At 32.5% G+C, this 26,866-nt stretch overlaps 1 protein-coding gene across 4 annotated transcripts; it reads left to right on the forward strand.

The window, feature by feature from the left end:
* Window positions 1-499: 499 nt before the first annotated feature.
* On the forward strand, window positions 500-26,543 carry LOC143254799 (uncharacterized). Of its 4 annotated transcripts, none has more exons than XM_076509804.1 (10): window positions 500-573; window positions 12,378-12,585; window positions 13,504-13,610; window positions 14,554-14,759; window positions 15,026-15,197; window positions 16,702-16,879; window positions 20,373-20,470; window positions 21,469-21,613; window positions 23,664-23,912; window positions 25,987-26,543. In XM_076509804.1, the coding sequence occupies exons 1-10, from the start codon at window positions 538-540 to the stop codon at window positions 26,109-26,111; spliced, it is 1,524 nt and encodes a 507-aa protein (XP_076365919.1). In that variant the 5' UTR covers window positions 500-537; the 3' UTR covers window positions 26,112-26,543. The 4 variants fall into 4 exon arrangements, with proteins under 4 accessions (XP_076365919.1, XP_076365918.1, XP_076365916.1 ...); XM_076509803.1 differs by lacking the exon at window positions 500-573 and adding an exon at window positions 7,384-7,791 and having other exon boundaries at window positions 20,418-20,470; XM_076509801.1 differs by lacking the exon at window positions 500-573 and adding an exon at window positions 7,386-7,791.
* Window positions 26,544-26,866: the final 323 nt, after the last annotated feature.

Consider the following 26,866-nt stretch of genomic DNA (forward strand, 5'->3'; position numbering starts at 1 on the left):
GATACATACTACTATTTTGATTTATATCAGTTTCACAAAGTAGTAAAATAAATATTAATGCATGTGAATGTTTCAGTTTACGAGATTCTTTAATTGTACATCTTTAGATGCATGTATCAGTTTTTACATATTCAAAAGAAACAGATCATTAAATGTCTCATCTTATTGATCAGACCTCATAAATGCATGATTTAATCGTATTGTTTCTAGTTTGAGAATGTGTAATGTGTAAGGGAAGGGATCTATTCGACTTTCAAAGGGGTGCCACATTTGGTTGCTGGTCTAGCAGTAGCATGGTTATCCAAAACCATATCTTTACTGGCTGTTTAAAGCAATCTGATAGTAGTATGTAACGAAAGTATCATTAGAAAGAAAATATACTTACCGTTAGATGACTGACTGAAGATAATAAATGGATCTGTGTGCGAAGTGTAAGAGACATTGCACTCCATCCCAATTTTTTTTATTTATTTTCAGTAGTGGACAATATATGACTATTTCTTCGAAATTATATAAAGGATAAACAACAACTACCATATGACAGCAGAGAAGAAGTCGAAGAATATTAGAGATGTAAGTACAAAATTACGGCTTTATTTGTTCTAAGAACACCAAATGTGAACTACGAAGGCCTCGGAGCGTGTGATATGATCTTATGAGACTTGTTCCGTCCTGTAAGGTACTAACTCTAAATTAAAATATGTAGAATGCCACACGTGGCTCTTACACGCGCATTTCCAGTTCTACAACCTATTTAATAACGGTTTTATTTGTTTTAAGAATGCAAATTTGGACCATAAATGCCTGGGAGTGTGATATGATCTGAGTGTGCTCGTTTCATCCTGTTCGGCACTAACTGTATAGTATAGTTAAGTGGCTTTTGCTTGTGTTTTTCCAGTCCTGCAAGCAATTGGAAATAGTAGTGTAATGCTGTAAAGAATGTTCTTTGAGTATAGGTCGAGTCCTTTGATTCTTGTAAACGGAATAATAAATCCAGATTGTACTTGAACTTTGTTGGAGATCATGTCCATCTCACAATGCTGAATTTTCCCGATAATCAAAAGCCTTTCAAATCATCATCTCAACAATCATCGTTCGAAGACGTTGATACTTAACCTAGTCAGTTTTGTTTGTTAGCATAGTCATCAAATTTTAATGTACTTGAGAGTCTGGAATGAACTTCTCATCCGATATCCTAATATTGTACCAACTTTGTTAACATATTACATAACTCATATCTGAGCTGTAATCGTATAATTCACTTTCTAGCATTTTGTGTAGCTTGTATCATGCAGAGTACAGGAGTCATTGAAAAGCATGGTCTAGTCCAATATTTAGTGAAGGTCGTCATAAAGTGGCTAGTGAGTGCTGTATTGTAATATGTAACTGATCAGGTGTTTGTTTACATAAGTTTATGTACCTGTAACAGAGTAGCATAATAGCTTTAGTATGTGCCAAATGATGTTAAATGTCTCATGGAAATCAAAGAATTGCACATGTAAGGAAATAACACAATGAAGAGGAAAGCAAACTAGATAAACACTAGCCATACTAAAATACGACTAGACAACAGCTCATGATTGAGTATACAGTGAGAAAAAAATGCTTTAAGAAGAAACGGGCTGTAATTAAAAAACAGTATCAAAGAACGCATAGCAGGTAGGCTCGAATTCACATTCTTTACCTAAAACATAACATTTCGCGATGTGCAACTTCCAACTTCGCGAAATTGTTTATTCTGTGGGCATGTAGATTTGTAATAGGGGTCACGATTTTTTCGTTTCACGTCAAGGATAACTTCAGACATGGAATTATGACTTCATGTTTGAATGTCTTGGAGGCCTAGAAACACGCTTTCTAGTTACACTTCGTTGAAATATGAAATCACGTCTTTGGTGCCATCATTGTATCTATCTCTTCTCATTGTTTGAAGTTCACATACATATGGCATCCTTTGGTTGCAAGACATGCAGGTACCTTAACAACTATTCATAGAAGTTGAAGGAGTAACACCACAATGAACCCGTCGTAACTACATTTTTGTTGTTACATATTATAATTTAGCTTGAACAAGTCTTCAATTTATTATGTTATGTACGTTACGTATTATGATTTCAAAGAGCTGAAATTTTAATTTAGAAGTTGATTGAATGTCGATGCTTACGTATTTGCCAACAAGATTGAAACACATAATCTTCTTTCTTAACACGAATATATTTTAATATATAAACAACAACACTATTTATAATAACGGTTATTACTAATATTTATTATAAATAATGACTTATATTCAAGAACTTTACAAACTTTCTAACAATACTGAATCTTCCGTCTATTCTAGAACTGAATTCTTTTATCGACTGTTAACGGTTTGGTTTGTTTTGAATTTCGCGCTAAGCTACTCGAGGTAAGACTAGAGGGAATGCAGCTAGTCATCACCACCCACAGCCAACTCTTGGGCTACCTTTGTACCAACGAATAGTGGGATTGACCATCACATTATAACGCCATCACGGCTGAAGGGGTAAGCATGTGTGGTGTGACGGGGATTCGAACTCGCGACCGTTGGACTACGAGTCGAGCGCCTTAACCACCTAGCCATGCCGGACAGACGACGGTTAATGGAAAGCAAACTAATTTTATATTAATACACAGATACTATTATCTTGATGGGAAAGCTAGCTAACTCTATTTATTGACTGCCTACACGCGGTTTACAAAATCATTCTTTACCGAAGAAGATATCTAATGTCCGAAGTTAATTCTCTGAAGATGAACGGTTTGTAATGTTCGAAATCAATAAACGTTCCTGGTCAAATATCTGTAATTTTCCTTTTAGTAAGCATTTATTGCAATTATAGCTTTCGACGTTTAAAGTAAAGTGACTGTAGGAAATCATCAACGTTAAACTGTCTTTCAGCGTGTTGCGATTTATAAACTTTATGACGAAGTTGGTCCAACAATACTGGTATTTACGTAGATATATATATATATTGCTGATTCTTACGCTCGAGAATCTTCTAGAAATTTAGAGAACAGGGAGACTGTCGCAATACACATTTAACAATATGAGTTACATTTATAAACGTATATTAAACTAAAACAATATCAATATTAAAATAAATACACATTAATATATTCTTCACAGTGTTTAATCAGTTTTGTATTCACTACAGTTATCTACTTCCGTTTATACGATTGAGTGATTAAATTACTGTAAATTTTTGCTCTCAGTCTTATACATTGCCGTCAATTTACTGTTACTAGTACTAAATCATTAGTTTTCTGATTTCTCAAATAATTTGACGGAACCATCCTGACCACGTAAACCTAAGGTGAGTTTTAAATTAAAAATCACAACAATGCTCTTTAGTTAAGTCTTCTACAGGTTGTCTTTTAACGATCCTTGAAGTTACTATTTAATTCATCTCTCGGAATCCTCTTCTACTCTTTTTTTTATATTAACTGATCGGATTTTTCTTCATCATCTTAACCTATCGTTAATTCTTTTCGTCCACTTTTAATACTTTGAACGATTCTGGTGTTCTGGTAAACTGATTTCTGCACCACTGTCTGTAATGGGAGTATTAATCTGGGATATTCTAAGTAACCTGAATTTGATAACCGATGGAGGTTTTAGTTTTACAAGAAATAAAGAGACTGGACATCTCTTATACGAAGTAAAACTTTTTATTAAACAAATCAAGAAACAAAAAACAGTGGGCATACTTGCATATGCAAATAAATTATGTACTCTACTGTACTATTTAATCCATCATCAGCATTTCTTCTAGTGAAACAAACTACAGCTGATTTGACATTTTGATGATTAAGTAGATCTCTGAAAACATAAAGATTACCATCCCGTAGGAAACATTGTATCTCTTTGATTTTCAATAGTGTCACCATTCTCTCATAGAATTCGTCGTTTCTAACATGCAAACATTTTCCACTCAGTCAACAAAGGACTTTGAAATCTTTTATTTCTTCCACACAATTACGTAAAGTTGCTGCAACGTTCTCTCTGGTAACGAGAGTAATAAAGAAATACATTGGTTTATGGATCATATATTTATTCCAAAATTCCTTAGAAACAGAATGCACAAGAAATATTAAAGATTTATATTATAATATAGATGGAAGAAAACATTCTGGTTATCACAACTATTATTAACTCCTTCAAGCAGAACCTATTCGCTAAAATGCACACTTACCATCGAAAGCGTCTGCTCGTTATTTATTTCGGCAACTTTTTGAGGATGGCGTGACGACTTTCATGTCCCTCATTTGCCGGCAACAATAAAAATAACTTTATAAAAATTTAGTATTAGACTTTTCCGTTCTCTTTTGTCAAAAACAGTAAATGTACAAGAACGACGAAAGTTTCTTTTAGAAATATATATTTTCCCATTTTTCCCAGGTTATTATTATAAATATCCTAAAAGTGTTTATTTTTAAGTGTTTTACATTATTTTATTTTTATGTTGTATTTTTCCTGCTATCAAACACATTGCTGATCCTAGACCTATAACTCTAACTTAAGAGAAGAAGTTTACAACAATAAACAAATTACAATGGTGTTTCTGTTCAATACATTTTGTATTTGCTGTAGATATTTGTTTCTTTTTCATGTCAGTGGGTGATTATGCTGTCGCAAAAGTTTAAGCCTATCAAAACAATTTTAGCTTCTCACCTCAGCAGTGATTGCTTTCATTAGATACCATATGTAACATTAAAACAATGTAAAGGTGTAAAGCTAAAATGTTTTAGGCTTACGGTATGGCGAATTTCCCACACTGAAAGGATTAAAAGATGTTGCCAGGAATTAATATTTTTAAAAGTCTAATACGTAAATATTTAAAAATGTACTTGATTTGTAGCCATATGGTTTATACTGCAACTGAAATTAAAATTAGAGAAAAGAGGAAAATAAATTGGAAACTTACTTAATAAAGTAAAATAGTTATTAATGCCAGACCTATCCATAAGTAAAAAATAGGTATTTTGTTTAATAGAAGAACTCTTTTACTAAGTTGAAACTATCGCAACCAAAATTACGCTTGAAATATAAAATACCAAGTATGCCTGAAAGTCAATGATAGTCGATAATTGCCTAACGGTTAACATGTCATTCAAGCAATGATATAACTCTACTCAACCTCTTCTATACAACCATAACAGTCAGTTCCGCTAAACATCGACAACATCTGTGATCCTGGTAGCTGCTTCTAACTTACCTCACTCAAGAGAATGGTGAACGATTTGGGCATCTGAATAGAAAGACGATATATGAAAGTACGACACAAGGGCCAAAAATATTGTTGAGATGTTCTTGGTCAACAATAAACAAATAAAAAAACCACAAACAAAAACTTAGTTTTCAGAGAGAAATAAATAAAAATCTCGAAATTATTTGCTCAGTTAGTATATTGGATTTCAAGTTAAAATGTATAATGATAACTTTTAACATTTTAGGTATAAATGCATGTTAAACAAAGTTCCAAAGCTCTGAACAGTTGAGTACAAAGATTTTGTCTACTACGTAGACAAACAACCATCCTGTTTGCTAGGTTTTCAATCAACGCTGACCTTTAATCTTGAATTCAAGCTTAGTTAAACTTACTGTAAACACTTCAGCTTTCCGTGGCTTTTGACCTGTGTTCTATCAAAGTTGGTTGATGAACATTCAATCTTTTCACAAATGTAAACTTTATCTTATTACATATAGGTTTAATATATTACGAACTTTATTTATATATAATTGTCACTCAAATATTTCATAATATTAAAATTTAATCATCTAGTTTCAAGCTGTTTGTTTTTAAATAATGACATCACAGGGATAAAAAATTTCTAGCCGTTGTTTTCTTCATATCCTGATACTTCTCTGTCAGTTTCCGTCAATATTTCGCATAAATTTAATGTGACAACCAGGACAAACAATGGATTCTTCACTAAAATCTTTATTATGCTTACATGACGTTAAGTTCACCATCCGCAGTTTTTGTTTGTTTATTAAAATGTGCTAATTCTAGTTAATTCTGTTTTTTAAACTTATAGACCTCAGTATGCAGTAAAGTTGTCAAAGAAAGATATTACAAATTATTACAAATTTTTTCCAAGAAAGGAATTGTGAAAAACCTGAGGTGTAAATCTACATCTTACTTTGGTTAAGTAGAACTTTCAATGATAACTTTAAACGTGATATAGACTACGGGCTCACAAAGCTGAAAAGCGAGTTTCAGTACTCGTGGTGAGCACTGTAGAGACAGCTCATTGTTTAGATTTTGACTTAACTAAATCAAACAATTATAGTAACAAAAGAAAATGCAATAGTGTACAGTTATAGTGGGACAGATATTCCTGTATTATGAGTTAAAGCTTTACTCATATGGTGGCTGATTTGAAATTTCCGAAATTTTTGCTCGGTGTAAAAATGAAATCGAAATGAAGAAATATTTCAATACTGTGCTTATAGGAGTAGAAAATCAAATAATAAGTAACTAATACAGATAATATAGAAATAATAAGTCACTAGTACAGATAATATAGAGATAATAAGTCACTAGTACATATAATATAGAGATAATAAATAACTAATACAGATAATATAGAAATAATAAGTCACTAGTACAGATAATATAGAGATAATAAGTAACTAATACAGATAAATTGAGTACCACAGGAGTTTACAGATAACTTTCAGGTGCAACGCTTATAGAAAATAAATGTCAACAACTTTTATTGATGCGTGTTTTAATATAAAGAACTCGTTGAAACATTTTTTTATGTTTACTACTTTTAATTTCTTAAGATTTGCTCAGAAAAGACTTATCAGTTTAGTCGCAAGAATCTCAGTTATTGCAAGGAAGTTTCATTGAGAATGCATAAAAACACTTAGAACGTGCTTGGTTTGTGAACATGCACGCCAGGACGCGTTGTCTTAGAATTACCACGTGCTTGGTTTGTGAACATGCACGCCAGGACGCGTTGTCTTAGAATTACCATGCTGGAAAGTGAATGCAAGTACCGTTGACAGAAAAAAGCTCAACGCATTTTGGGCCATTGGTGATTTACAAGAGCGAAGGTGAAATTCCACAATTCAGTCTGATGATAATAGGCCAAGAGCTGACAGTGGGTGCTGTCTTCTCTTTATTGGTTATCAGTACAAATTCATAAACGATCACAGCACAAAAATGTTATTTATCTTTGCGCAAATATCCGAAGCAATCAAGAAAAGAAAAGTATATTAAATTATGAAACAAAGAAATAACAGTTTCTACGGCTACTTGAACATTAGAGCCAGTTTTCTTCACATTCTATCAGAGATATCTAATTGGCCGATAACCAAGTAAAAATATATGATAGACTTCTCTTGCTTTGACCTGTGGGTCAAAACGTCAAAAACAGGAAATTACTTAATTAATTTGTAATGGCACGTGTGTTCAGCAGCTGATAAACTTACTTTTAGTTTTGGGATACTGTGTGATCCACTCCGTATATGTCGAACAGTTTATAGTAAATCAAATTGAAGGCAGGAAACAATCTCCACATTTCTTCGAGGAGTAGTTTGTAACGAGATTTGGCAAACTTTAGTTAAAAAATACGAAAACTTACGTGCTGTTATTACATATATATATTACGCACTAAAAACATAAGATGAGTAACAATTCGTTGATAACAGAAGAAAATATTCTTACCTCTCCTCGGAGTTCAATGGACATACCCAACATCTCTTTGACAGAATTTCTCACGTTAGCGTTGGAAAAACACGGTGATAAATTATTAATGGTAAGCTTTTAACATTTTATATAACTGTTCTAGATTGTCAGAAACTTTGTAAAAACTGTGGTTACGATATAAAATAAATTATCATTTATGAAGACCTTTCGTCAAACATTGTTCTCAGCTGTTACAAACATAAGTGTATAAATGTTTGGGTAAATTCTATTTAATTTTAAAAGACTTTATAGTTAAATCCCATCTTTGCTTTGACATAACCGCACTTAATGGTTTTTACTTGTAGTCTGTTTAATTCATTTTTATTCCAGGGAAATAAAACATTAGTTTCAACATACCCTATCAGCCTACGAAATACACAAAGTCAGTTTGATTTATTTTTATTTACCGACCTTTGAAAAAGTAGTTATGTTTTAACGGCAATTTTATTCTTTTAACAACTATTATAGATCTGTAATTTTATTTGATACGTTGTGGATGAGAAGAATCTTTCAACAAAATTGTAGTGCTAATATAACGCAATCTTTCATAATTTTGTTTTGTCATGTGGTAAATCTAAACAAGGGGTGCACAATATATGATCCGCAGTCTGTATTGGGTCCGTTTAACATTTCTGTTTTTGACTCTCAGCAATTGTGGAAACATTTGTTTGAAATTTTACCCAAAGTTACACGAGGGCTGTCTGCGTTAGCCATCCCTAATTTTGCAATGTAAGACCAGAGGGAAGACAGCTAGTCATCACCACCAACTACCAATTCGATTAGTTGATTAGTGAGATTGAATGAAACATTATAACGCCCACATGGCTAAAGGAGCAAACATGTTTTGTATGACGGGGATTCGAATTCGCGACCCTCATTTTATGAGTCTAGCGCCCTAACCATGCCGGGCCAGTTGTGGAAAAAAGACAATGGTGGTTTTATACTTTTGATGTCAGGTGATATAGTAGAAATGTGTAGAACCGCGACAACTTAAGAAAATTATTAGCCATCTCTGATCTAAAAATAATAATAGTTTGAAAAAAGTATTTTATTCTTAAATACGATTCACTATTAACTGAGAATAAATTATCTACTTAAATTAGCCTATATATGGGATATATATATCGGCTCGGAATATTAGATTGATGTCTTTTAGATGTGTATGTCAGTGTTAGTGGCCTGAACACTTGATTTCTTTTGTAGCCCAGTGTGAGATAACCAAGCCCAAGTCAAAGGTATAAAATTTAATAAGAAAATAAAAATACTGATAAACTTTTAAACTTAAAAACCTCTTTGAACAATGGATGTGATAAATTAAAAAGCACAAGTTTTTGCAGTTTATACTTTCAGCACACAGACTAGCAACAATATTGATCTCATTTATGCCACTATATGTCACATAAACTAGCATATGTCAATGTGGGTGTTCTGAATGCTTGACTTTTTTGTGTGTGATATAGCATGACATAGCCAATCCTGGAGTCAGGAGCATAAAACTTGGCATCAGAATAAAAATATCTCTCCAACTTTAAACTTGAATAAAAAACTTATTAATTAAAGGATACTTTAAATTAGAAAACAACAAATATATATATATATATTTTAATTTTCTAGTTTGTACATTTCATGTTATACTTTTAGATCATACACTCTTAGAGACAATATTAGGTTATACCTTTATTGCTAAGCAATATGATATAAAAGCCATTGTTGGAACGCATTTTTACCAAAACGTAATGGCTTTTCCACATATCAGAAGTTGTTATATTAAGGATCCACTTCTTGCCAATGTAGAGTTTGGTTAGCTGGTCTCTTTAAAGAGATGCGCATGGAAATGTAAAAGATAAGTAATAATACCTAGATGCACGCTCTTAGGGTCCACTTAATATGAAAGAAATATTTCAGGTTTCTAAGTTCTGTCCTCTATGGATACCAATTGTTTTCACATAAAAAATACACATGCACGTAGATAAGTAATAACAACTAGGTGCAGACCTTCATGGTCTATTTAGAATAAATGCAAAATTATAGATATCTAGGTTCTTTGTTCTTGGTGTTATGCACTTATACGCTAACTTGCCTCACAAAAAGATGCGCTAGCGCACACGCATCCGCACATGGATAACTAATAACCCCAGGTGCACACTCTCAGGGTATACTCGGTATGTGTCCAAAATTGCAGATTTTTAGGTTCTTTGAAACTATGGCGGTCACACACGCACTCACAGACAAACAAATACACCCTTTAATTATAATATATACATATATAGGTGTGTGTGTATGTGTTGGTCTGAAAACGTAACAAATACAAAAAACAAGAAGAACATGGTAAGTTTTTTATCTTTGCCTTTCTTAGAAGTCAAACTTAAGTTAGATTTTTTTGAAAGATATAAATCTTAACATCCTGCATCTTTATATTCCTGGTGTGGGGGTGGGAATCTTCCAGATGCTTAATCATTCGGTTACAATCAACGCAGAAAACGGAATGCAATTATCACATTATGTGGTATTGCGCTATAAGATAAAACAAATATTGTTAAACGAGTGCTAATAGCCGTTTTAAAACGCGCAAAATGATAGGTAGTAAAAAATTTTGTTAATCAGTTATTATTATTATATATATGTATATCTGTGTGTCTGTCTTTTTGTTCATTATCTAACTATTCCTAACTCGCTGGATGAATCTCAACCAAACTTTGTGGGATGGTAGTTTGGAACAAAGGGCATGTTAGTAACGGGTTCACAACCTCTCTACCTTATTATTGCTGTTTTTGGGTCTTTCTTGCCTTTAACATAAATTAACGTAAACTACATTTATAGATGGTACCATGTCTAAACACAGAAATGTTATTATTAAAATGTCTAAACATTGTAGGGGAGGGAACACAAAAGTCTCATTTAAATAAATCTTATGGAGTAATGCAGTGAATATATATATATTTGATTCTTACGCTCGAGAATCTTCAACAAATATAGAGAGCATGCGAGACTTTCGCAATACACATATATATTAAACTGAAAAGAATATATGTAGTAAAGTAGATACATAGTAGTAAATCAGTCACAAGTTCTATTCCAACAGTCACAATAAGGCTGATATGAAGAGCGGTTTCTTGAGTTATACTCATTTTCTACTTTGACTAGTTTCAGTTTCGGCCCATGTTATACATATGTAACCAATGATTATCAAATAAATAATCACGTGAAACACGGGAGAAGGGCATTAAGAACTAGGTGTCGAAAGCAGATAAGAAAAAGCAGTCATATCCTCATTTCTTTAGTCACTACCGCACCCTTTAAAGTCACCATCGTACATGAGGCTTGGCATGGTCGGGTGGTTAAGACGATCGTCTCTCAATTCAGGGTCGAGGGTTCGCATCCTCGTCACACCAAACAGGATCGCCCTTTCAGCTGTGAGGGACTTTATAAAGTTACGGTCAATTTCACTATTCGTTGCTAAAATAGTAGCCCAAGAGTTGTCGGTGGGTTGTGATGACTATCTGTAAGACTAAAGCTTTACTCTGGTAAATTAGGGACGGTTAGCGCTGATAGTCCCTGCGTAGCTATGTGAGAAATTCAAACAAATCATTGCACATGTTTTAAAAATAGTGATTTATCATGTGAATTATAATATATTATATATAAATTATGTAAAAGTTAGGATTTTTGTTTTATTTATCAAATTCGAAGTTTTTGTAAGATCATGATCTGGACAGGCACATAAGCTTGTAGATAATAAACCAGAAAGATCTATCATAGTGAAAGTGTTGAGTAGTGTTAAGCCTACTGTATCGAAACAGATAAATAGATATTCGTCATTTAAACACTATCTGAAAGAGGACAGATATTGTCAGTTATTGATAAAAACAAAGTTAATAAAATAAAAAACTCATAACAATTTCTACATCACAGCAAATAAATACTTTTAAGGTAAGTACAGAAACAAGAATTTTTCTTAATGACAGAACCGTGTTTTACTACGTGTTTTGGATCAAAGGTTTTTTAGCTTAAACAGAATTAGTCAGCAAAGGAAAGTACCTATTCGAATTGTGTTCTTTAATACTCTTAACATTCTTATAAATCCTAAAGTGTTAATAAGATAATCGCCTGCTAGTGGCACAATGATATGTTTGCGGACTCATACTGCTAGAAATCGGGTTTCGATACCCGTGGTGAGCAGAGAACAGATAGAACTTTGTATAAAATACCAAAAAAAATATTAAAATAATTTTCTCTCTCTATGTGTGTGTGGGCCCGACATGGCCAGATAAAGTTCGAGTCATAATCCGAGGGTCGCGGGTTCGAATCCCCGTCGCACCAAACATGCTCGCCCTTTCTGCCGTGGGGGCGTTATAATGTGACGGTCATCCTAGTGTTCGTTAGTAAAAGAGTAGTCCAAGAGTTGGCTGTGGGTGGTGATGACTAGCTGCCTTCCCTCTAGTCTTACACTGCTAAATTAGGGACGGCTAGCGCAGATAGCCCTCGAGTAGCTTTGCGCGAAATTCAAAAAACAAACTATGTGTGTGTGTGTGTTTTTAATCGTTGTTAATTTTCAAAACCATTTGCCAGTTAAAAACAGATAACCCATATCGAATATTTTTAATTTGGAGTTACATAATTAGTTTTACTAATAATCTCGAATTTCCATCTTTGCAGGTTGCACACGACAAGTCTCGTTCTTTTACTGCCCAAGACGTCCTTCTGAGTAGCAGACGATTTGCTAGCGCCCTTATACGGCGTGGTTTGAAACTAGGAGATGTGTTTTGTATTTGCACTGCCAACAATATTTATTATGCGGCAGCTGCATTAGGAGTAATGAATGCAGGAGCAATCGTTACTTTGGGAATACCTATGAATACGGCAGGTATATGAGGCTATTAAGCATCTTTTACAAACATCTTCAGGTTGGATCCAAATTAAATTGTTGGTAATATACGGATTAGAAGTGTCAATTCCATTTTATTTAATGTTTTAGTTTATTAGCTATCTTGTCGAGATACATGTTAGCTAATAGAATAGTTAATTTAATTAAAGAGTTAAATCATTGGCTGTTGTAACAGACGTATTTATTAAAATGTTGGAACATACAAATACTTACGATTACTTAGAGTGTAGAAGTAGCAGCTAAGTCTACAACTTCTAAAGATGTTTGTGAATCTCAAGGGCGTTTTAAACATATTTTTTCCAAACTATTTATGCAACAAAATATGTTCGTGACTCAACGAATTTGTTTATTTTATGGTCTCTAGTAATATGGAAGTGAGCCCTACATAGCATTTAGATATAAATGTCACGAGGTTAACATTAATAACACAAATTTTTGCTTTGGTCAGCTGTTACATAGCATGTCAGCGATCCCATTCAATGTATTATGTTAAGATTATTCTAATATTTTAGTGTGCTGAAATACAAGTAGCGAACGTAATAAGAACAGGTGGATAATCTGAGGGTTTAAATAAAAATAAACGTATTTAATTTCCTCAATATGTATATATAAGTAACTTATAAACATATTTATTAAATTAGCAAAGAAATTACAGAATTAAAACAATTGTGTAATTCCTGGAAAACATGAAACTGAGTAGGTTCTTGATGAAGTACAGAAATTTTGTAATATTAATATTTTTACCTTGCTGTTTACTCACATTTTATTTTGATCGTTTCAATACAAGAATAATATCATACATAGTTTGAAATTTGCATCTTAGTAGAAAAACTGTCTGATTTAGTTTAGTAATCCTTAGCCCAAACTAACAAAACATTTTTTTCTTTATTTTATAAGAGGAACTTCGTGCTAGGCTGGAACAGACTAATTCTGTTTACCTACTGGTCGAGAAGAATAATTTAGATAAAGCGAAAGAAGCGACGAAACGTTTACCAAATTTTCAGGTAAAAACACATTCATAAGTTATGAAATCAAAATGTAGCTTCTATATATAAACCTATTTTGTTTTACACTTATTTGTGTCAAAAGAGCTATGGAAGTCGTTAGGGAGGAATGGTGTGCTTTTGACACGGTATTCTTACGATAAAAAAAAAGAACTTTGAGATCTACGTTTTGAGGCTATTACCAAAAACGTTTTTAAATAGAGAAAAATAGGACTGGAAAAACGGCTGTTTGTTTTGTTTGTTTGTTTTGAATTTTGCGCAAAACTACTCGAGGGCTATCTGCGCTAGCCGTCCCTAATTTAGCAGTGTAAGACTAAAGGTAAGGCAGCTAGTCATCACCATCCACCGCCAACTCTTGGGCTACTCTTTTACCAACGAATAGTTGGATTGACCGTAACATTATAACGCCCTCATGAAAGACTTTAAAAATGATTCAGTCTGGTAAGCTTATAACCAGTTACGTAGTACGCAATGTAAACAATACGGTGATTTCTTTACGTATAACAGTCTTTTTATTCGTTTTGTAAAAGATCAATAATATCTTTTCCAACATATTTCTAGATTAAATATAATCCCTAGAAAGGAGACACTGCCTTGGACACATCATAAAAGAAATATTTATTACTTCTAAAACAGTATATGAATTTAATTGATATTGGATACGACTTTATTTTTATCATTATAATTTTATGAAGAGATATTAATAGTCTGGATCTAAAGACTTCATCGTTATCTAGGTATATTCCATCAATAACGTTAAAAGTGTGTACTTGGTGGCAGTGACAGCGTTTTACTTTAAATTATTTTCTACATTAAACGTTATTTTAACTTACATAGTTTGGATAATGTGCTCGACTTTCACATTGTGCCTTAAAGTTGCTAATTTATTTCAGAATACCTTGAGCTTAGTTATAAATACCTCTCTGTACACTTTCTTGAACAGGAGATATTGGTGTTTGAGAAGTCAGAAGACTGTCCATCGTTCTTGGAACTTGTTGAGGAAGATGACGGATCTGCCTTTACTGGTTCTCCTGACATTGATCCAAAAGAAACACCTTTACTGTTAACGTTTACTAGTGGAACTACTGGATTACCTAAACCCATTGTACATACTCATGCAACTTTTCTTTCCACAGTCGTTATTACAACGTAAGTCATTCTGTATTTTTTTATAATACTTTAAAAGTAAAACTATTTTGTTCATAATCAATAAAATTGTATGACATATTATTAGTAACTGGAGTTGTTTAAGTCATTTTTATTTTTAAAGTTTAACAGTGACTGTCATAGTTAAAAATTAATATATCACATAGCAGATTTATATAATTGTACATGTTTTATTCTATTTCATCACGTAAGAGTAAATTTGATGAATTTTCAACTTAATTTTTCTTTTTATTAATATTTCTATACAGGCATCCGACTGTTTGGAAGTTTTCCCAAAATGATATTGCTCTTGGAATGTATCCATTTTGCCATGTGGGTGGTTTTTTTTTTCTTATTATTGCTTTGTTTGAAGGAGTAACCTTAAGCGTTGTGCCATCCTATGAGTCAGATTTATTCTTAGAGGTCATAGAAACACATAAGGTAGGCATCCAAGAATCACTTTAAATTATGCGTAATCATTACTACTCACTGATATTTATTCTATCATATTTTAGAAATGGTTAAAATTAGAAAGGATCCAGCTTTTCAAGCTAAGAAAATCACTACAGAGGAATTTCCTAGCTATGTGAACAATATCCTGCAAAAACTAAAATAATATTATAGAATTTCTGGAAACTTGTGGATACACTAATGAGGGACTTACAATCATGCGCGAAAACTGGCCTTAGTTGCATAAGATTGAAACTGTGGCTATCCAGAATAAAATGTTCAAGGCAAACCTTTGTACCTTTTCGGACAAAGATTTTGTAGATCGTACGACTCCTGTGGTTTAAACTGATGGTGATTTTATCTTCCCTAGTATACATATATGTTTAATAAAGTGTATAAAATAGTTGATTTTCTAAAGTTTCCTTGTACTAATGACTTTTTTGATTAGGTACTGTACCCCTCCCGTCAACTTGAGATATCCAATTTAATTACACTGAACAACAAAGTTTTTGCTTCTTGAACACTGTTGGGTGTTCCTTATAGATTTTTGGCTGCTGATCACATTCAAATTTGCCCATCATGTACCATTTCATCGAAATCTTCAAGTTTCACCAGGACATTGCTACAGTGGAAAAACGATATCAGGGCAACTGGAATCCGTCAATGCTTGCTGACTACTGTTGGACACTGCAACGTGATGCACCGGACATTGAATACAAACGAAAATCAGGAGCAAAACACTTTAAATATGTTGAACTTAATAGCGTTATCAGAAACACAAACGCAATTAAATACATTATTGCCGGTAAACAGTTATCTGTAAATTTCTCAGAGTTCCTACATGATGAAGCAAAACCAAAACTATATTTGTACCCACCAGGTACCTGTCACAATCAGTAAAAACTTTTCAGAAAGCAAAACTTTTCAAACAAATTGTTGTGCAGTGTTACTAGCCTAACGAACCGTTGGACATAAAACTATTTTAATATCATTTTAGTACATATTTTAAGAGGTACTGCTTTTCTTCTTTGTTATCGTAGTTGTTTGGACATATCAGATGTATATAGCTAGTAATGACCCGTTAGGGGCCATAATAAAGTTTAATTAATTACTTTTAAAATTATTATAACTGATAGTTTTTGTTATTGTATTATAAACTTTCTTTTGAAAGCGAAATTTGTGAGATAATCTTTATTTATGGCAGTTATTTAAAGGAAATATGTAGTAGATTTAACGACCAACAACTATCTGAAATTAATAAAGAATAACTATTGAATAATAACTCAAAAGAGACGTCAAAGACATTTTCTAAACACGAATAAGTGGTGATCCACAATGAAAAACTGAAAAGTCGCAGTTCAAGTGCTCTTTGTTAATTAAACGTTTCTTTATATCTGGTGGATTCAATATATTTAATTTTAAGTTAATATTTTAGTTTAGAATAAAGATAAGCAACATCGCTATTAAGCGCAATAAACTGTATTTTGTACTGTAGGTTTCAGTTGCACTAGTGGCAGTTTCAATAGTGTATCGACTTCTTAAGGACCCTAAGGTGCAACAGTATAATCTCTCAAGCTTAAATGAACTTATAACATGGGGAGCTCCTCTTAATCAGGAATCAAACGAAAAAGTTATTATGAATGCTTTTCCTTTCCTAAGATCTTTTCGACAAGGTAAGAAGGTTTTTTTTCATGAATGTTAACCTTAGCCGTGAAAATACAGAAAAAGTATTCTTAATAGTACTTTTGTAGGGTCCTTTACATGTTGTTATTTATTTCGTAGCTAAAGGGGCTTGGTGAACGAATGGACAGTTTAGTGCAAATTAATATTATTAAGTTTGTTCAAGGAATTCACAATCCAAAAAAGGAGCAGTGTTGTAAGCTTCGCATTTTGATTGTTAGTTATAGGGAGCTGTAGATTGTAACGATCAAAACGTCTGGCGAAATATCTAGAAAAAACTTATCTATAAATATGTGTAGGCCACCCAATTAGCAGCTCGTGGTGAATAATGAATGAGCTTTTTTAAAACAGAGAGTTGGATCCGTCAGTGTATTTCCATAAAGTGCTAGGATTAATGTTTGCCATTGCACTTACTGAAGTACTTTGTATAAGTATGTTTGTTTCATATTTATCATACTATCGCTAGAAAGGTTATTTATAAGGTAGGCCTGAGCAACTTACAACAGGGTGCATGTACTGAATCTTTTAGAAATTTTAAAAGTGGATTTATTTGTTGAGAGTAAATCACAAAGCTACACAATGGGCTATCGAAACTAGTTTCTAACGACACAAATCAGCAGACATGCCACTAGGCCATTGGGGAGTACTTTAAAAGAGGAAATAAACTAATTTTTGACTGATATGTGTATTTGATTTTCGAATTATTTGTTAGGAGAGAAAGAGATATTAATTTCGTGAAATTAAATGAAATTTGATATATATATTTTAAATAGAAAGTTAACTTTCAAAAACGGTAACCATGACATCGAGTAGTGAGATTCAAGTGTTACTTGAGATGATGAAAAATATTAAGATAAAAATCATGAAATAAAATTAGAAATTTTGAATATGATAAAAACCGCTAAAATATGAAATAATCTGAATTTTGAGTAGTACATTGGATGTTAACTTATTTTCACCAGATAATTCAAAAGCATTTGCCACTGAAAAAAGAAAATTATAACAGACAGTACAATAAAGTAGTCAACAATTTTATTATAAAAATGTCTGAGTACTTTTTTAAAATCAGTATGGGCACTCGAACGGTATGTTTCTGGCTCATCGTGTTTATAGACTAGCCTAATTTGCATACAAATACGTATGGTATCCCCTACAGTGAAAGAAATATTCTGTCTATATGATTTTCGCTACAAAATTCCCTAAATATTTATACTGGATTTCTAATCGTCTTCTATAAATTACTTTCTTTTATTTTTTTATTTCAACAAACTTCTTTGTTAAGATATACAGTTTTGAAAAATAATAATGCTTCAACAAATTTTTTCTCACTTTTCTTCGAAATCACTGTCTTTATTGTAAGTGTTGTTGTTTGTAATTAAGCACAAAGCTATACAATGGGCTATCTGTGCTCTGCCCACCACGGCTATCGAAACACGGTTTTTTGCGTTGTAAGTCCGCAGACATACCGCTGAGCCACTGGGGGTATATTGCAGGTGTAAATGTGATTTATGAATGATGAAACACTCTCTAATTATCATATCTGCAGATTTATTGTTTGTATTGAACGAACTATTATTTGGCTATAAGTAGAAACTCTTAATGAGAGTTATTTTAGAAACCGGTTTGCCACAAGATGCATGTGATGCTGTGATGGTTGCGAGTTAACTTCATGTATAAAAATCAGTCATTGTTCATTTGAGTAAAGAGAGATTTTAGACAATGTTGATAACTGAAGTAATTAAATTTAACAATTATATTGTGAACCGCTGAGTGCAGGGATATAGTGTTACTGGTTTTGTTCAGCAACAAAAGGAGTAAGATGAAAGCTTCCACAACAGGTGACTTTTATCAAATTCATCTCATCCACAGATTTCAACGAAGAGTCGTGTTCCGACTGTTTTTTTTTTGCCAGTGTTCAGGCAGTTTCTCATCAAAATAGATAAAATAGAAACCTTTCTTTACGAATAAATGTAAACTGTCTTTTATATTGTAAGTTTCTGTTGCGCTAGTGGCAAGTGTTGATTTGTTAAATGGTTGTTTCACTGGGACAGTAAAGTTAAGGATCGACAAGAGAAGATGAAAACAGTACTTTGGCCATGCAACAGCCCAACTCTTAATCCTGTAGAAAAGTGCTGGAAGGTAATGGGTAACAAGGTGCAAGAGAAAAATGCCAAAGAGCATCTTAGAGCTGCAGAAACTCCTAGTCTTTGTTTGCCTACATTCAGTCCATTGTGCACTAACTGCCAAACAGTTATGAAAACCAGAAGAGTCACAAATAAATATTAAAACAAGAAACTGACTCTGCGATCAATTTTGTCAATTACATTATCGGCGTTACCTTAAAATTTAGATTTTCTTGCTCAGATAACATTTTCATAATTGTTAAATATTGATTGATTGTATGTTGTAATACGATTGTTACGTTTGTTTTATAATAAAGATGTATATGTATGTTTTCGTGACTAAAATATGAATTAGCTTACGTAAATACATTATTCTATTATGGCATTTACACAATGCACATTATCGTAAGCAATTAGATGAACAATTAAAAGTGTGGAAGAATTGAGTGATGTATTAATATTTTCAAATAAGACTGATGAAACATATTTTATAAATTTCTTATTTGTTCTTTGATAAATGGTTTACGATAGCAGATCTTAGAGAAATGTTGGAGTTCAGTGTATTTTGAGTGTCATAGCATATTCTTTATAACAATCAAATAGAAAGGACTGGTTTCTTTTTGAATTTCACGTAAGCTACACGAGAGGTATCTGCGCTTGTTGTCGTCCCTAATTTAGCAGTGTAAGACTAGAGGGAAGGCAACTAATCATCACTACCCACCGCCAACTCTTGGGTTACTCTTTTGCCAACTAATAGTAGGATTGACCGCACATTATAGCGCCCCCACAGCTGAAAGAACGAGCATATTTGGTGTGATTGGGATTCGAATCCGTAACCCTTGGAGTGTCTTAACAACCTGGCCATGCCGGGCCCAAAAACAATGAAAGCGAGTTTACTATGTACGAAAATGCCTTATTGGTCACATCTTGAAAAAACATCACTTTACAAATTTGTTATTATTTTTCTCTAGAGTTTACTTGTTTGTTGTAAGTTTATTAAACCTACCCCGTCTTTATGTTAATACGCTTAACTATTTTCATTTTCTGAGCTGTTTTATAAAACTTAACTTATCGCTGTTTGTTTACGCTACATTATTAAGAGGTATCAAAATTATTCAAAGATACTTCGTTTCATGTGTTTTCTGATAATCAAAGGCTAAACTGAACTTATATAGTAAACAATCAAGTAAAACTATATTGTAAGCATTATCCTATGAAGTGATAAAGTTTAGTTTGTTAATTTATTTTCGTTTGATATGAATAATAATTTAATTTTTACCTCGTGCATGATACCATAAAATAAATGTTTCTGTTACGATTTTAATACATGACAATTTCTAAGCGTGATTTATTTATGTATTAGTCTATGGATTAAGTGAACTTCTTGTTGTTTCTTGCGTGGAAAAAGGAAAGATTATTCCTAACTCTGCTGGAAAGTTAACTTCTTCGACAGAATTAAAGGTTTGTTTTTAAAAATATTCATTTGATCGTTTTGTTTTATTTTAAGGTTATTTCCTTGTGGGCTAACTGTATTGCCCCCTTCCCCCCAGGAATCTTAAAGTTTTAAGCCTTCAAGCTTCTCATTCAACTATTGTAACTGATTATACTGTGTCTGGAACTGATATAGCCATAAGAAGGCCAAGTATAACAGATAATGTTTAGCGTACGGTACAGTGTTAGATATAGTTAAGTCTGGGTAAGACTTAATTATTAATACTTGTTTGTATTTAAATTTGTTGTAGATATACGAATGTGTGTTTAAAATGTTTCTATAACGATATAATTAAATTCTCACTACACAGTTCATTGTTAGTATAGTAACGTTTGCTAAAAAGTGTTAAAATGGATATCGTGTGACTTGTAACAGGATTAAATGAATTGAAAACTATAGATGCAAACGAGCTAAAGTATAATAATTAAAACTTTGGGATTTTATCTTGTTTATTTGGGAACTAATGATTCCAGTCGTTGTGATACTTTAAAATATATTTAATATTTAAGTTAGGAATTTTAAACAATTTCTCTACAGTCGACAACATCACACCTACTTTTGAAAGTTTTGCTGAAGATTGTGATAATTTGTAACTAGATTTATTACACTAATAATTTGAATTTACGGTTTTAGGAATCACATATTTTTTTAAAACATGTTATTGTTAACAATACCCAGACACATGTAACAAAGTTTTGGTATATAAAATACCTCATAAAGCTGTTGTTCTTTTTTAAATATTATTAAGTATATAACCGTAATAACGTTTATATATCATTTTCCTCTGTCACCTCGTTTTGCTGTACCGTCTTCATTATATGCATTCTCTGACATGTGGAATATGTACTTGTTTTTCTTACATATTGTGATTGCAAGACCTCTTATCAGTTATAAAACATGTTAAAAATTATTAGTTTATCAGTTATAAAACATTGAAAAAATAATTATTATGTAACTAATTTTTTAGGCTGTTGATCTTGCCACAGGGGTCACTTTAGGCCCGAATGAAAGTGGAGAATTTTATGTTCGTGGTCTACGGGTGATGAAAGGCTATCTTAATAACCCCCAGGCTACAGCAGAAGCTTTTACGGAAGACGGTTGGTTTAAAACAGGTAGTGAAATTGTTTTTACAGTTTCCACATGAGTATTTCTCATTTTATAACGTAAAATGTTCTGTTTAATATTGCTATTATTTTATTGTACATTCTTAGCTCTAATTATTAATGTTATATTCTTCTTTGATAATTGTTAATATGTTACTATTAATCTAACTATTTTTGTCTTTATATTTCTTTTCATTAAAAAATATCACAGTTGAAGTTCTTTTTCACTGTTTTAAATATTACATTTTGATAATTTTCTTCTTGAAGTGGAATGCGGATATTGGAATAATCTAAATCTTCTAAAATGATAATTTCAAATTGCGGCCATAAGTATCTTTAAAAGCAAGGACACGACAGACAGTCCGATGTGGCTTTGTTAAAAGAAACACACACACATTTTCATTAAATTTGTTTGTTTGTTTTTGAATTTCGCACAAAGCTACTCGAGGGCTATCTGTGCTAGCCGTCCCTAATTTAGCAGTGTAAGACTAGAGTGAAGGCAGTTAGTCATCACCACCCACCGCCAACTCTTGGGCTACTCTTTTACCAATAAATAGTAGGATTGACCGTAACATTATAACGCCCCCACGGTTGAAAGGATGAGCATGTTTGGCGCGACGGGGATACGAACCTGCGACCCTCAGATTACGAGTCGCACGCCTTAACACGCTTGGCCATGCCGGGCCCATTTTCATTAAACGCATTGTAACTGCTACGCAGTAGTATTAATAATTAATAATAATAATAATGTAATAATTAGACGTAAATCTTACTATTTATGACATAGAAGTTAATACATGGTCTGAATTTAAAAGCTGAATAAATCTATTCAGAATTCACAACATAAATAATATGATTGATTCTTATCAAATATTTGTGAACTACAGAAAAGTTATTGAATATTTTGAAACGCTCGTGCTTTAGACCTAGAAACCTATAAAATGCCGATACGTTCTGGAATTCAGATTAGAGGGTCAGCGAACTTAATAGGATAGAACTTTACAGATAGGATGCGATAACGTTCATGTGCGGAAATGCTTACTGTCCAGAAGTTGCTAGAGTTCTATGACAGCATATAAATGTCGCTAATGACGTCAATATCATTTTCAATATTATGATGCAATGGATGTGTGATATTAAGTGTATATTTATTGGGTTCAACGGAAAGCTACTCGCAGACTATCTGGACTAACCGTCCATAATTCTGAAGTGTTAGACCAGAAGAAAAGCACGTAGTCAACACCACCCACCATCAACTTCTGAGTTAATTGTTACTAACTATTAGTAGGATTGACTGTCATATTATAATGCTCGTATTGCAGAATAGCAAACACGTTCGATGACTGGTTCGAACCCGCAGATTACAAATTGAGCTCCATGACCATCGACCATGCCTAGCCTAACATATGTAGCTAGTTTGTAAAATATATTATCATAACTACACATCCATTAAGTATTTATTTGATTGATTGAGTTTTATTTATTAATCGAAATATTACAGCATAGTTTGTTTCTGTCATTTTGATCTAATCTCAATGGATCAGCAGTGAGCATGAGAGCTTAAAATCCTAAAAATTTAAGTTTTGATATTCGGAATAGGCACAGATTATCCATTGTATAGCTAATTCTATGCTTCAAATAAATAGCACAATTCACAATTTAAACAAAAAATAGAAGTTAGTAAAAAGAATGTTTAATAATTTTGATTTTTACAAGTCGATTTCCATTGCTCAACGGAACTATTAAATTTTATCCTTGGTATCTTGAGGATTATAAACTAAGAACTGCTGCGTTGGAAACACAATAATTATTATGAGGAAAGTATATTGTCTCGTTAACAAAAACGAGGATTGTTATAGGATCTGATTTCTAATTCTATGTTTTCAGAATATTTATAAATGTAACAACTGAGTAGTGATTTTAAAATACAAGTTAGAAATCGTTTTAGGGGGCGAAACTTTGATCTTTATCGATGAAGTTCATCTAAAACATAGAATAAAAGTATTATTTGACCAAACTTTAAAACATTAAACTTATCGGAAGTAGTTGTTTTCAACAGGAGATTTCGGCTATTACGACTTGGAGGGAAATATCTACATTACTGACAGATTAAAGGAAATGATTAAATCAGGATTTCATCAAGTTTCTCCTACTGAAATAGAGTCTGTGTTATGCAGCCATAAGGCAATAGAGGACGCTGCGGTAGTTGGAATCCCAGATTTCACGTCAGGAGAAGTACCTTATGGATTTGTGGTGTTCAAACCAGGCAGTCAAGTGACAGTTGAAAATATACTCTGTTTTATATCAAGTAAAATTTTATTTTCTGTCAGAAATATTATCGGTAGAAATAAATAATATCCTAACTTTCTCAGTCTGAGATATGCTCTAAAGTATTATAATTCATGAATATCATGGTAAACATTAAACAATTGGCTCACATTTTCATGTTACTCAAATAACTAGTACGTAGCTTTATTAACTACTACAAAGAGAACGCTTTTTATGTTTCATTTAAATATATTTGTTATAAGACAACAGTATTAGGTTTTGATACTTCTGAACTCTACATTCTCTGTTCAATCTCTTAGCATTTTTTTCAAAAATATTTGTTTGTAATTAAACACAAAGCTACGCAATGTGCTATCTGTGCTCTACCCATCACAAGTATCTAAACCAGCATTCTAGCGCTGTAGGTCTCCGCGGTGCCACTGTTTTTATTTGTCAAAGAAGTATAAGAATTTTCAGCTTGAAAGACATTTTTCAAAAACACTTGCTTTAAAATGGTCTTAGTTTCCTCTTTGTTTTTGGAAAGTAGAATATAAGTTGAAATGATTATGTTGAATGTACATATACAGTAGGGGTGTAAATATGTTAGGATAAGTTCAAAAATTGGAACTCAAATGTAAAGGAAGGTAAATCACAGGTGAAACATCAATATTTTATTAATTTTCATACTTATTACAACAGAAACTCTGTAGAAATGCTTGAGTTCAGCAAACAGTCAACATTTTGTGTGTCCGCAAATGTTACTTTGGTAGTAACGTTTGATTTGTTAAGTTTTTGATCTATAAAATTCCAGATCTGCTCACATGAGTTGAAGTCGGGGCACTGTTGGACTATTGCATCCTTTGAATGACTTCAGCAATTTCTTTCTTAGCTTAGTAATTTCTTCATAGGTTGAAAGAGCGTTTGGAGTCATTATCTTCTTGGTAGTAGAATCATTTACCAATAATACTCAAACCACTGGGTATACCTTGATGTATTAGTATCTAATGGTACTGCTGGTTCATTATTTCATCTATTTTGCAGATATTTCCTGTATCCTTAGCAAAAAGCACCCCTAAATCATCACACTGCCTCCCCATGCTTGATGGTAGGTGCTATGCATTGAAATAAATATCTTTCATCTTTCTTTTGCCTGACGTACAACCTACGCTTTAAACCAAATATCTCAAAACTGGAGTTATCCATCTATAATATCCTTTTCTAATAATTATAAGTCCAGTTTGTGTACTTTTTAAAAAAATTTCTATCTCTTGACAGTATTTGGAATTTTAAGTAAAGTTTTTGATTGCTACATGACCAAATATTTTATTCTCGTTGAGACTTCTTGATACTGAAGATTTGGGCACTTTTCTGTCATTCGGTATATGGTCATTTATGTCAGACACTAAATTTAATCAGTATGTTTATTCAAGCAGAATTCTAAAGACATACTCTTGGTACAAGTATGTAGGAATTCTCAATGTTGATAAGTATTCTTAAAAGGCTTATCCAACTGTCAACATGGATCAGTAAAGCATTACATACTGTTGAAATTTACATTCTGTAACGGCAATGAAGAATTAGCATCATACAATGAAATGAATGACAAAATATTCTCTTGTCTTAACATCTTTTCCCAGTGCTGTATGAGTAAATTTGTTTCTTCTTAAGCACAAATCAGCAAACACAAGAGACAAAAATCGCCGTGGTTATAAGTTAGATTTAATTATTTTTAACATTATATGTCCTCAATTTTACTAAAGAATCACCGCTTATTCATTTGAAAGCTATAGTGATGTAATGATGTTACCAAACATTTTCGAGTTTATTGTAAAATGTACAAAACTCTTTTTTTGCAATTTCTATGAAAACTAAACTGTCAGTGATAATTTAAAATTTGATAACTGTTTTATTTAAGTCGTTGTGATAGCGTTTATGAATTAGCCCAGTTTTTACCAGACTTCGACTGGTATGTTAACATTTAAGACACAGTCGATCCTTAATAAAATTATAGTTAAGCCTTAACAGCTACTTAATAAATATCTATTTATTATAGATATTTGTTGTGATAGCTTTAAAATAGAGCTAATTTTTACGACATTGTTTTGCTTTAATAGCTCGTCTAGCGCCACAGAAACAGCTGAAGGGGTTGGAGATTTTAGACAAAATTCCTCGATCACAGTTTGGAAAGATCAAACGTAAATATCTAAAAGATTTTGCAGTCCAACAACTAAAGAAATAACCACTTGTCAATGGCTTTCGGGCAACGCTACAACTTATGTGCTTTAGTTTTTTTCAAATGATGTGTGGAGACAGTCTCTCTCGGTTGTAGGAATGTTATAATATGACAGTCAGTCTAACTATTCATAAGGAGGTAGCAGCGAAATTCAACAAACGGTAAACACAGATGTATCAGAAAAGTATCACAAAAATGTGTTTGTATATGAAATAGACGTACTGACATATATTCAGGAAAACTATGGAAACACTGTATTAGAAATACAAAATTACTTGTATCGGTGGTATCATTACACATAAGCACCTTTTGAAAGTAGATGTTAATTGGTGGAATCAAACTTGATCCCAAATATTACTAAGACAAAATGTAACAGCAGCTACATAAGAATAATAAAATCTTAGAGCACATGTTGATTTGTGCTTTCCAAGTTTTAAGTTGTTGTTTTTTCCTTTACAAAGTCAAAATACATGACAATTCACAGGTATCCTGTGTTATGAAAATATTTATTTGAAATCATACGTTTAAGCTGACAAGTAAAACTTTAAACTCAATAAGGAGTTAATATTGATCAACTCAAATGTAAACTGCAACAAGGAAACTGCTTTAAATAAAATATTGAGTTCGTAACTAGATAAATTAACAACAAGTAAACTTAAACTGCTGGGATGAACGAGTTAAAACCGGATGAACTACAACAAAGTTAAAGCAATAAATACAATTACGACTTTAAAGACTATAAATTAAAACAGACGAACTAA

The sequence above is a fragment of the Tachypleus tridentatus genome, chromosome 1, assembly GCF_004210375.1.
Source record: "Tachypleus tridentatus isolate NWPU-2018 chromosome 1, ASM421037v1, whole genome shotgun sequence".
NCBI classification, from domain to species: domain Eukaryota; kingdom Metazoa; phylum Arthropoda; class Merostomata; order Xiphosura; family Limulidae; genus Tachypleus; species Tachypleus tridentatus.

Bases quoted from the DNA above. Each gene is read 5' to 3' on its own strand.
- LOC143254799 (XM_076509801.1), top strand. From the start codon at position 7,660: ATGAGTAACAATTCGTTGATAACAGAAGAAAATATTCTTACCTCTCCT. The intron at 12,586-13,503 runs GTATATGAGGCT...TTATTTTATAAG, and splicing joins AATACCTATGAATACGGCAG to AGGAACTTCGTGCTAGGCTG. The intron at 21,614-23,663 runs GTAGTGAAATTG...TGTTTTCAACAG, and splicing joins AGACGGTTGGTTTAAAACAG to GAGATTTCGGCTATTACGAC.